General features: G+C 45.2%; 1 protein-coding gene across 1 annotated transcript in view; it reads left to right on the plus strand.

Annotated features, from left to right (window-relative positions):
* Positions 1-12,482, plus strand: part of ARHGEF40 (Rho guanine nucleotide exchange factor 40) — a 312,707-nt gene extending 300,225 nt beyond the window's left edge. Inside the window, exons 23-24 of the mRNA XM_086923058.1 lie at positions 3,648-3,706; positions 9,288-12,482. Of these exons, the coding sequence (XP_086779184.1) occupies positions 3,648-3,689 (42 nt within the window). The 3' untranslated portion in view covers positions 3,690-3,706; positions 9,288-12,482. The remainder of the gene's footprint in view (positions 1-3,647; positions 3,707-9,287) is intronic.
* The last annotated feature ends 460 nt before the right edge of the window (positions 12,483-12,942 follow it).

Below are 12,942 nucleotides of genomic sequence, written 5' to 3' on the forward strand. Positions count from 1 at the left end.
TCGACGGCGTCATCCGGATAACTCCTGCCATGGTCCAGGCTCTGAACTGGTGGGTTCATTCTCAAAATCTGCGGCGGGGCCTATCCTTCATACTTCCAATCTCGCCACCTGTGTTAACTACGGATGCGTCCTTGGAAGGTTGGGGGGCGTTCCTTCAGGACCTCCAAATCAATGGGCAGTGGTCTCCGGCAGAGAAGCAACTGCACATAAACCTCCTCGAGTTGAGGGCAGTGTACCTGGCACTAAAAGCGTTTCTGCCCAGGATCAGGAATTCCCCAGTGCTTGTGAGAACAGACCACACCACCACAATGCACTATCTGAACAAACAAGGGGGAACACGCTCTCTATCGTTGTCTCAAGAAACTCAAAGAATTTGGAATTGGCTTCTGCAGCACTACATTTCTCTTAGGGCGGAGTAGGTCCCAGGGACGGACAATGTCCTGGCGGACTCTCTGAGCAGGCAACGTTCCATATGCCACAAGTGGGAGCTAGATCATCATCTTCTCAGCTCGGTATTCGCCCGATGGGGCACACCACATCTGGATCTGTTTGCGACGCAACGCAATGCAAAATGCCAACATTACGCAAGCTGGCAACCCCAGAAGGGATCTCTGGGGAATGCATTTTCGATCGGATGCTGCAACATCTTTGCGTACGCATTGCCGCCATTTCCCCTGATTCCCAGGGTTCTCCGGAAACTGAAGGCAGAGCATTGCACCCTGATCCTAATAGCTCCAGCGTGGCCGCGCCAACACTGGTTCACAGAGCTTCATCTCCTATCGCTGGAACCGCCAATTCTATTCAAGCCTTGCCCGACTCTCCTTAAAATGAACTAAGGTCAAGTCCAGCATCCGGATACAGCATCTCTCAGATTGTCGGCTTGGCTCCTGAGTTTAGAGAGTTTCAAAACCTAGACATTTCTCAAGAAGGCCGGACAGTCTTAGCCCGGGCTCGGGCGGACAGAACCAACAAGACGTACTCTCTTAAGTGGAAAAGGTTCTATGTATGGTGTAAAGCAAATAAGATGCACCCCTTTTCTTCCACACCTGCACAAATTCTACCTTACCTGCTCCATTTGGCGCACTCAGGACTGGCGCATGCCTCTATTAAGGTCCACCTGGCTGCAATTTCTCGCTTCAGGCGTTCATCATCTGGTTCTTCCCTCTGGTCCGAGAGACTAGTTAAGCAGTTTTTAAAAGGTCTTTTCAGGACATTCCCTCCGGTGAGAGCTTTACCACCCACCTGGCAATTAAACATCGTCCTTGCTTAACTCATGAAACATCCCTAAGAGCCAATACACAAAGCTGACATCAAATACCTGTCCTGGAAAACTGCTCTCCTGTTAGCGCTCACATCAGCAAGGCGTGTAAGTGAGCTGCAAGCTTTCTCTATTTAGGATCCTTTCTTGCAATTCAAAAAGGACAGAGTTATTCTACGAACCAACCCTAAATTCATCCCAAAGGTTCCATCTAATTTTCACTTGAATGAACCTATAGTCTTGCAGACTTTCTTCCCAAATTCACTTTCTGCAGCTGAGAGGTCTCTCCACTCTTTAGACCTCAAACGTTGTCTGAAATTTTACATTCATCGAACAGAACAGTTTCGGAAATCCAACCAACTTTTTGTTGCTTTCAGTAGGCCTAGAAAGGGCCTTCCTTTGACTAAGCAGAGCATGTACCGCTGGATCTCTGAAGCAATAACTTTCTGCCATCAACAGGCAGGGCATCCTCTGCATTCTAAAGTGAGAGCTCATTCTACCAGAGCTGTCTCTACTTCAATGGCGCTCTTTGCAGGAGTGCCCATTATCGACATATGCAGAGCAGCGACGTGGAAGACACTGCATACGTTCACCAGGCACTACTGCTTGGATTCTGAACTTATAAAAGATGCAGCAGTGGGTCAAGCAGTACTCCGTCATCTATTTCACTAGAGGTGAGCCTTCTCTTTCATCTCACCTTCCTACTGCATACTTGCACATTTCTTTATTACATTGTTTTTGGGGTACTGGTTCTATTTCACAGATGGTATTCTTATATCGTGTGATTTTACATGTTGTACCTTACGAAATGTGCTCTATATTGCTTGTTACTCTGATTCAGGCATGTGAATCTATGAAAGATACCCATAATACTGGATAAGAAATGCGTTACTTACCTGTAACTGCAGTTATCCAGTATTGGTATCTTTCATAGATTCACATGCAACCCACCCACCTCCCCTGGTAGGGCTCACCTTAGCTCTCTCAGTAGGTACTATTTAGCACTGTGCTTACGAAAATCTGAGGGACTAGGGCTCCTTCCAGGAAGGTTCTAGAGGGTGGTGAGATCTGATTGGCTCTTGACCAAAGTTTGGTCCTTTTTACAAAAGGACATGGATATGTTACTAATGAGAGGCCTCTGGCCTATTGCTATGTATATGTCTTTATGACATTACTCTTTATATATACCGGGGACTCCCACCCCGACGACGGGGAATGATTCAGGCATGTGAATCTATGAAAGATACCAATACTGGATAACTGCAGTTACGGTTAAGTAACGCATTTCTTCTTTTTCTTCCAGCACTCCATAGGAGTACTTTTGTTTTCTTGTCGTCTTCTGCATGTTTTGCTTCCCTTTCAAATATCTGCCCTGGTGCTTGTTGCTTCCTCCAACTATTTGAGACTTTTTTTTTTATTTTAAATGTATTTTCCCCCCCCCAAGCTTCTTCATTGCTCCTTGACTCTTCCTCGTTGCCCTGATCATGTTGTCTTCTACCCCAAGCGATCGTCCCGTTTTTCACTTTCCCATCTCACAGACTTTAAAAACATGTTTCTTTTAAAATGTTTTTGAATGGCCCAGCAGATGTCATAAGCTGTGGGCTCGATCTTTTAAAAAATGAGTTTTTGCATAATTGTTTTTATTGGCATCAACCATCTTGGAATGGGAAATAAAAAATGGTCAAAATGGCGGCTGCATAATGTCATACTTGTGCATGCATATGTCATCACGCTCGCCATCATTGTGTCATGATGCATATGTGTGTAAGTTTAGGGATGAACTTAATGATACAAGTCATTACACTTTTTTCCGTTGTTTTGCCAATGCGGGCCGCCATCGGTAAAAAGCATTGGCAAAGCCAATAGGTAGAAATGAGCGGCCTATTGATTTTCCCAGTGGTTCTTTCCTAATGATCTGTGGCTCACATTCCTCCTCCGTTATAAAGGGCTGGATGTGGTGCACTATACCTGTGAAAAGAAACACTGCCATTCTATAACCAGCACAGGAGATACAGCCGGCTCCACTCTACGTACTGAAGAAGATTGCTTGGTAAGCCTCCCAGGATGAGCTCCCACCTATCATAAACCGAAACCTGGCAGAACTGGAATGTATGAAAAGGTGTTGGGGCAACACTGATGGAACACATTACAGGGCACATGGCACACCAGAGGTCCATGAAGATGAAAACCACAGAATGCCTCCTGTGTAGTAGAATGCCCACAAAAGAAGCATACTGGTTGGCTGCCTAGTTTCTGACTTTGTACTTTAGGTGCCTATTAGTTGCTGATCTTAAATGCATATCTCTTTCTCGCTCTTTTTTGCACTGTCTTTTATTCATGTTCTCTGTCTATCTCACACTATCCCTTTTCTGCCTCTCTCGTTTTATAGGGCAAAGATCAGATGACACCGGACCCCTCGACGTCGCTCTGATTTCTGCCGCTCTGCAGGTAAGAACGGCACTAAGATGCTATGGTGATGAAGCTTACAGTGCAGCATGGAATGGTGGAGTGGGAAGACCCATGCCACATTACTGTATATTTGCCTGTCTCTGTGTGCTCAGCTTTGTTCCATCTCTGGGAGTGACTCTGCATGTGTCTCTGTTTTAACCTCTCTCATACTGCCCAGCAATCTCATTTCCTCCCTCAAGTAAGTAATTTTTCAGCACACTCTTCAACAAATCTCTCCAAGCATGTGACTCAGTTTTTAGGTCTCGACTATTATATCCCGCAGGGATTAATAGGCGAGTGTATAGTAGTTGAAACAAACTCTTTGACCAAGTGGATTACGTGCAGTTAATTTGACCCAGTCGTGTGAGACGCGAGTTCACGTCAAACCCATAAGCCTCGAAGCACCAGACTTCAATGGAATGCCTCCCAAGCTGCTCCCCCGCCCGTGCCGCTTCGCCAGCGTGCGCTTGGCCTCACTCACACCCCATATGCTCGTTCCCTCTCACTCGCTCGCTCCCCTGCTCCCCTGCCCACCCACCCCCATCCGCCTCGCACACCACCATGCTCCTTCCCTCCCACTCGCTCGCTCCCCCACCCCCATCTAAGCGCCCGCCCCCATCCGACTTATATTGCAATGAGTTTCGCTCTGGGCAAGCTGCGGCAATCAGCGGATTCTAACAGGAGCCCCTCTCTCTTGTTCCCCCGTACATACATGCAGTATTTCTGCTGCTCCCAGGCGGAATTTATAGAATAACCCGTGGCTAGGTGCTACCAGAATACTTTAGGAAGTGACAAAACCTGCTCCCCCACCCCCATCCGCCTCGTACACCACCATGCTCCTTCCCTCCCACTCGCTCGCTCCCCCGCCCCCCACCCCGCCTCCTTCTCCCCCCAGTCTGTGCCTCGCATCATCGCATCAGGCCCCATTCATTGCAGTCAAGACGTGATAACATAACATAGACATCTATGACTCATGGGATGTACTTCTCCGTTAACTTAGCTGTGATTTCCAATACTTGACAGGGGGCACCGATGAAAGGGTAGTGATACGTTTCAGGGTGTAGAGTTCTTTGTTACATATCAAATGGTGCATCTTATTTGCTAATTTAGCCTGGTAAGTTAATGTGATGATTCTTTAGTTCGTAGCCACAGATAACTGAACTATTTTTACATTCCAACTGGGTCAGTTTAATCAAAGCTGCTCAACAACACGGACACGTTTATTTCAGTACCATGAAATTACTTAATAGTAATTATTCACGCAGACAACCGATCAACATTTTGAAAATTAATTGCACCAAAAACCAATATTAACTATTTCTTAAATATTCGTACATAAATAATTGACACTCCACTGACTTTGAAAGTCTTCGATATTATACATTGAAACCACATAAACTGTATGATATTCATATTTGCAAGGAATATTTTGGTTCCCAAAATGCAAAATTACATTAGTCGCCCAACGGCTGCTTTGCAAGGATGCCAAGTACTAGAATCACTTCGTCATCAACAAAAGTTAAGACCGTGATTATCCTTATTAGGGGCTTGCTTATAAACGTACATATAATTGTTTAAATGTTATTATACAGACGTGATGAGCCTCCCAAGCTGCTCCCCCGCCCCCGCCATCCCACAAAGCAAGCCAAGAACATCAAAGCGACCAGCCGCTTTGAGTCCATTTGCCCCCATCCACTTCACGCGCTCCGAAGGTCATAACCAGGACCATCTGCCCGTGAATCGGTATGCTGGCATGGTCGCCCAGCCCCCCTCCCAGCGCTGCCTTTCCTCTGCCAGCTTGTTTTACAGTGGCATTTTGCATGCTAGGATATGTAGGCCCACAGTTTATAACGTGAAAATAGAACTTCAAATGCCAACATTCTGCGTTTTGTTGACTTTAAAGTTGAGGCTGGATTATTGTGTCTCACAAAAATAAGACCCCTTGGCAGAAGCTAGTACTTGTAGCTGGTAATTGACCTAAATAAAAACCTATGTTTTTACTTGCACTTCAGTTAAGATTGCATTGCGTATATAGCAACTTCTTGTGAATAGGCATGCAATGCTGCAGGTAATGTGGATGGAAACAGACTGCAGTCTGTTACTCGTTTTGTTGGGAAACATTTATTTAATGATTTAAATACTAATGTACTCCGTTTTATTTGTTAAAAGATCTTTTTATTACACAGAAAAAAAAGAAAAACGTTGAGACAGCAGCTTGCTGTGCAATGTTAAAACACAAGCATGCATTGGCAAATTTCCATCTGATCCCTGAAGCCCCCCTCACCCATCCCCCTCCCCAACCATTCACAAATTAGTAACAAAGCCCAGATGTCTTTGGCCCTGAGCATCACTGTCAGTATTAGACATAGGTGCACATAACTCTCCCCGATACGCATTCCATTTCCCCTGTATTTTAGTCCATTTGTACGAACAACTCTTACTCTTATAGATTACCACGCCACAACATCACTCAGCGCCACAGAATCACTCAGCACCACTGAATGCCACAGCACCCCTCAATACCACAGCACCAGTTAATGCCACAGCACCACTCAACGCCTCAGCACCACTCAACGCCACAGCACCACTCAATGCCACAGCACCACTCAGCGCACAGCATCCCTCAACGCCACAGCATCACTCAACGCCACAGCATCACTCAACGCCACAGCATCACTCAAAGCAACAGCATCACTCAACGCAACAACATCACTCATCACCACTGAATGCCACAGCACCACTCAACACCACAGAACCACTCAACACCACAGAACCACTCAACACCACAGAACCACTCAACACCACAGAACCACTCAACACCACAGCACCACTCAACACCTACAGCACCACTCAACGCCACAGCATCACTCAATGCCACAGCATCACTCAGCACCACAGAATCACTCAGTGCCACTGAATGCCACAGCACCCCTCAACGCCACAGTACCACTCAATGCCACAACACCACTCAACACCAGTCTCTGTAAGAAGACCTCGTTGGAGAGGAAGAAGCAGGATATCTATGCCTTCTCTCAGGGGTAGCAGACCGATGCCTACTGCGCTCCCTAGAACGTGAACGCCTTTTCACTGGAGATCTAGATCTTCTTGGAGACCCACCAGCCGGTGGTCTCGAAGCCTCCATAGTAAGTTGTCTTTGATCAGGCCTTGGTTGCATCTTCCAATGACGGATGCTTTTTAGCCATCTTGGAGACATGTGCACAGGTGGTGTTCTACGCACTGGAGAGCCCTCCGGGGAAACTTGCACAATTTTTATTCCCATGGAAGAGGAAGAAGAAGATGACGAAGAACTCCGAATAGAATGTGGAGATCCAGAATCTGGAGTCCGCCCCTCTGTGGAACCAACTGTCTTTCTCTTGACGTTGACTTCCTCGACGTCGAGACAGAATGCCCCACCACAGAAGAATCTAGGTGCGGAGAGGCTCTGACCACTGAAGACCTGTCTACAGATGCCCTGGACTGCAAGTCTTGTGCCGTAGACCTTATAGGGTCATCCAAAGGCCTTGATGCCGACTCAGACCTCGACAAAGACCTATGAGAGGTCAGAGAGGCTGTTCTGGAATGTCTCGACGCCGACCGTGAGACAGGTGGCGGAGACCTCGACGTCGACTTCTTCGACGTTGAACGTTTTCTCGACGTCGACAGGACCTTTTCAAGCCTCGAGCCCGAGGCATGCCTCGACGTCGAACCATGTCTCGACGCCGACCTTGATCGTCTCCTTTTTTCAGGTCTCGACGTCGTACCTTCATCTCTCGAAGTCGACCTCAGTTTTTCTTTCGACGTCGACCGCACTCTTTCCTTCGACGTCGAACGTCTTACTTCCGACGTCGTCTTCACAGCAACCGACACCAGATGTCTCAACGTCGACAAGCTTCTCGAAGGTGACCTTGATCTCCGCTTCAACACCGACTTATGCCTCACTGGCGATGTCTTTGACGTCGATGCAGTTTTCTCTGGTCTCTACGGCGATCTAGATTTCGACGCCGAACTCACTTTCTTCGACATCGACGCTTCCTGATGTTGTTTTTTCGTGCTTTTACTTTCAGGAGAAGCAGATCTTCGACGTTTTGTCTGAGAAGAAGGCCTTCCAGATGACAACATACTTTTTGCCCCCTTCTCACGATGTCCTTCTCTCTCCAGAAGCCCCAAAAGCCGAATCTTTTCTCTTTCTTTCAAAGTTCTGTTGGAAAGCTTAAGGCATTGATTACATTTTTCCACATCATGTGTGGAAGGTAGACAAACCACACAAACAGGGTGAGGATCTGTTTTAGCCAGGTATAACTGACTAAAAAATCTCTACAGATTTAGTCAGAAAAGGTAGAAAAACACCACCAATAGCAAATACTGTCAAAAAAGACAGGAAAATAACAAATTCTGACTGGAAACTGTCAAATTCAGCCGAGCTCAAGTTCCAGGTTCCTCACAGAACAAGCCGGAAAAAAGAACTGACCTAACTGTCACCTGTGGGGCATGATGGGACCAGAGGCCTGGAGGCCTTAAAGGCCAAGTGTTCAGATTCTCTGAGGCCTTAACCCCTTCGCTGCGGCGGTAATTCCGCCGCAGCGCTGGGGGGGGCGAGCGGCGCTCGCATGCTCGTGACAGAGCCACTCCGTCACGAGCCGCGGTTGCGCTGTGCTCATGACGGAGCGGTTCCGTCATGGCCCTGCCCGCTCAATAGAACACGCCGCGCGGGCGCGAAATCAGCGCCGCGCAGGCGCGGCGGCAGGGCCATGACGGAACCGCTCCGTCATCAGCTCAGCCGATGCTCATGACGGAGCGGCTCCGTCATGAGCATGGGAGGGGTTAAAGGCGAGGTGTCAGTCTGATTTTCTGTACAGGGATAGTATTTCTTTATGCAGCCTTCTTAGGCTATTTGCCTTTTATTACAGATTCTTTGATGAAAATAAAAGGTTGTATTGTTTATGGAATGCATTTTAGGCTCATGCCTGTTTATTGCATTGTTTATATAGTTTATTTTCATACTGCAGAAAGTATGTAATTATGGCTTTATTAGCCTATGGGTTATGGTTGGGCTGCATATTATTGGTTTATACATGTATATGTGTATAATTTGTTTAGTACTATGTACTATTTTTATATATTTACACATATATATGTATTTTGTTATGTGTTCCGGGTTCTCGCTCATGGGCGGAGATTATTCAGTGCTTATGACTTTTAATGAGTATACCCCTGGAAGAGAACTAGGATTACAGGTAAGTAACTAATCCATATTGCATTATAAAATCTATAGGTGTCACGTTTGCGAAAGTTAAAACTATTGGCATTGTAAATGACAAAGCTATTAATTTCACTATTTTCAAAACCAACACATACATAAAAAAATTGTCATTTCCAACACCAATAGCTCAAACTTTCCTAATGTGAGACCTATTGCATTGCAAATGCTTGTTTCCTTGTAGTTAGGCAGCATTATCAATGAGCCTCCTATCAAGTGCATGCAAAGGGAACCGCCATGTATCCCGACTGTAGTACACTGGCCAATGCTGTCAGATAAGGTGTCAAATGCAGCTCACACTTCAATGTCCTCTCTCTGTTTCAGCACCAGACCCTGTCCCAGAAGAAGAGTTGCCATTCTCTTAGGCAAGACTGACTGTTCCCGGGGGTGCAGCAGGAACTGCCCACCCCTGTCTCCTAAAGGAACTCCTGACAAGACCATAAGATGCCTTAAGATTTGATTCCATTAATGGATGGAAGATGCACTACGCTCCGAGGGTGGCTCAAGCTCTCATATTTACCTTGCTGGTTCGACAGATCTTGCATGTGTCCTCCATCAGCTGAGCGGGGATTTGTTGAACTGACTTATTCTTTTTCAGATGCTCTCAGTGAACCCCAAACCTATGATGTAGACATTGACTGGCCCACAAAACACCTACATTTGCTTGTGGTCATTGGAGCATTCTGGGAATGTAGCTCTGCTAGCTCCAACATTCAACTAGAGCTTCTCTGTATTTATGTGTATAACAGACCTGTGGAACCTTGGGATATGCTCACAGCCAAAGAGTTCCTGGAATAGACCACATCTACAGACTTTTTACGGCCAGCATACGGGGCCTGAGAATGGATGCCTTGGGGAGTAGGAGCCCTAGGCTGCTGATGGGGCAGCAGCCCATGTGATACCCTGGCACCATTGTCACCTCTATGTTACAATAGTAATAATAATCTCATATTTATTTGGAGCTTCATAAAGAATCTCTCTTGCCTCTAAAGCTCTGTTATAACAGATGTTATTTTTACCCAACTCAATGGTACTCTATTTATAACCCTTTGTAAGATGAAAGACTGAGTAAACCTCCCTGGGATTTGAACCTGTGGTATCCAAGTAACACACAGCTGTTTGAAGTGGGCACTAAACTCACTGAGCTATATTATTAGTTATGTAATAGTTTTAACAATGAGACCCTCAGAGGAGCTTAAAAGTCCACGTTAACACTTAACCCTGCATGATATTGCCTTATCATAACACTCCAAGGTGCTAAACACCTCTGCTAATGCTGCCTCCTTTTCCATTTTCTTTCTGTAAACCTTGGCCTCTAGGGCCTATGACTGGGCCTCTAACACCATTTCTAATCCTTTTCCAGTCACCATGTGTAATATCAACATCCATCAAGGTGCCTTAACTTCAGTTAAACCCCCACTCTGTACCCTCACTCCCCCATTCCCTTTTCTGTAATAATTTAGACCTCTGAGAGATCTGATTATCCCTGTTATAGTCCTTTGATATACCATCATCTTTTTGTAACACTAAGAAACTGGAATGGATGGGTCTCACTTCTAAATGCCCAACAACTGCTATATCAAGGCACCTATCTAATTGAACTCCTGTGTGCAGCCCATTACCTCTCTGTAACAATGAGCACCTTCGTTAGCTCACTACTTGAACTATCGTCCATATTAGGTCACCTGTGAGGAGTGCTTACCCAGGGTGCTATACCACTTCTAAAGTTGTTCCTGTTATCTCATCACTGCTCTAATATTGAAATCTGTCAACCCGAACCCATATTCCACCAGCCTAATATTTTGCTCAGACCAGATCCAACAGGGGACCAATAAATGCTGTTTGTGCCACTAAATTCTATCATTTCCCTAGTTTACTAATACCCTCTGTAATAAGGCTAGCTGAACTCAAAATTCGGATCTCCTGTATCGCAATATTTTCTTGCGATACATTTCCTGTGAAATCTTGGGTCTTTCTACTGCTTCCATTAATAGTAAATATCACTAGGAAACTTATGTAGCCTATCCATCTCAATATGTGCCTGACCTGGAGAAACAGTGCCCTGGAGAAGAAAATCTAGATGAGCCTGTATCTCCTAGAAAAAAATGTTGTTTCTCATTAACTAGCCAAATTTTCTGTCAGAAAGTCAAGAAAGATGGAAAAGTTCTCTTTGTCAATGAACAAAAAGGTAAGCTTGTCGATGGCACCTGGTTCATCGCTGACGACCACTAAGACGACAGCTGCATTTTAGGTGGTGGGTGGAGCCTCAGCAGAATTAAACAAGACGTAAGAGGCTCACAAGACACTTATGAAAAAGGCAATTTTGCCATCAGAGAAAACCCAAACCGTACACCATTGCAGCAGACAGAATGAGAAAAACCGTTGCCTGTAAAGCCATTGAAAAGCAAGACTCTGCTACTGATGCAAAAACATCCAGTGCAGAGCTTATCAGTGACCATTCCCAGACAATGGAGCAAGACCTAGCCTCCTCAACTGGAGATATATTTACCATAGAGATGCTCATAGGTCAGAATGTTGCTTATAGTCCATGAGAATAGGACGTCTCATCAGTGGTCAAAGCATCCACAACGGCAATGAGATTGTCGTCTGCTGGACTTAAAACCTCTGCTGATACGATTTCACCACTGCCTGTGATGCTACTTATACAAACCATGGCAATTTCGCCATTAAACATACACCTTCGCAGCCGCTTGAACTAATTTTACAGGATCAGGTGGTCATCGGAAATGAAGAAGACATCCATAAGGAACAAGAAGAGCAGGTGGAAGCTGTAATTAGTTCTGATGAACAAGATGAAGAAGAAGATAAGCAGCCTGGCAGTCCTGGTCACATGCATATCAAAAATGTGCCTCATCCAAGGTATGAGAAGGCTTCCCACCTCAAGGGGAGTTATCATGCTCAATATATGTAATACCCAAGAAGAATCAACAGGTTTTGTGGCACCACAACCATTTCAAGGGATCTATCACTTTGAACTGGCTCCTCTAGAGGCCAACATCCTCTTTAAATTGAGCTGCACTGCTTGTAAAACCCCTCTTCTACAAACACGCCCATAGGGCTCATGCATCTCTAAGAGCAAGTCAGTTGTCATGCTGAATGCAAGCACTTTCAAGAAGATATTCACACTAAACACCCTTTGTTACTGCCCTGACCTTCATAGTTCTCATTCCTTCTGGGATTTCCTTCTATAAAGCACTGAAAACGACCAGCTGGTGAATGATGTCACATTGTGTCTCAAACCCCAAACAGGCATTTTCTTACAAAGAAACAATTAGAGAATGCTTATTATTAGTGATTATTAATGATGTCACACTGTGTAACTAAACTGTTGTTTTCTTTTCACTCAGTGGCTTCTGTTAAAGCTTAACCATTCACACAGTGTCTTTAAAAAATATGCTTCCTTACGATGGAAGAGACTTGACTGTTATGTCATCTCTCTGCCGTATGTAGTTTTATTCACAATGTATTCCTCTATGAAGGTAAAAACATTTTATTATGCTTCTGTATTTTTGTATTTGATTCTTTTAAACAATTTGATTTTTGCTTGCTTCATGTTGTTTGGCTCTGTGCTTAGCGAAGGCAAGGTTCAAGTTTTATATAAAAAAATGCTAAATAACAAACGTAAGTCTCCATTTCACTCTACGTTGGAAAAGCAAAAGTGTCAACTCAGGCATGCTGGCACTTTGACTACTCGGGAAAAGTTGTGTTCCTGACAGGTCAAAACATGTTAGTTTGCTCCAGAGACCCTAGAAGCATCTGGAGAGTAAAAAAACTGAATGTCATCTCAAGTATAATCATAATAATAGCTACTTACCGTACGGTGCCTGTAACAACAACATGCCATATGGGTTGTCACAGGCTGGATGCTGGATCGACCATTTTTCTATTTCTTTGATGCTATGAGGAGGGGGCGACCCATTCCAAAGGCCATACTGTCTGTTCTGGTTCTAACCGAGTG

Source organism: Lissotriton vulgaris, chromosome 5 (assembly GCF_964263255.1).
Source record: "Lissotriton vulgaris chromosome 5, aLisVul1.2, whole genome shotgun sequence".
NCBI classification, from domain to species: Eukaryota; Metazoa; Chordata; class Amphibia; order Caudata; family Salamandridae; genus Lissotriton; species Lissotriton vulgaris.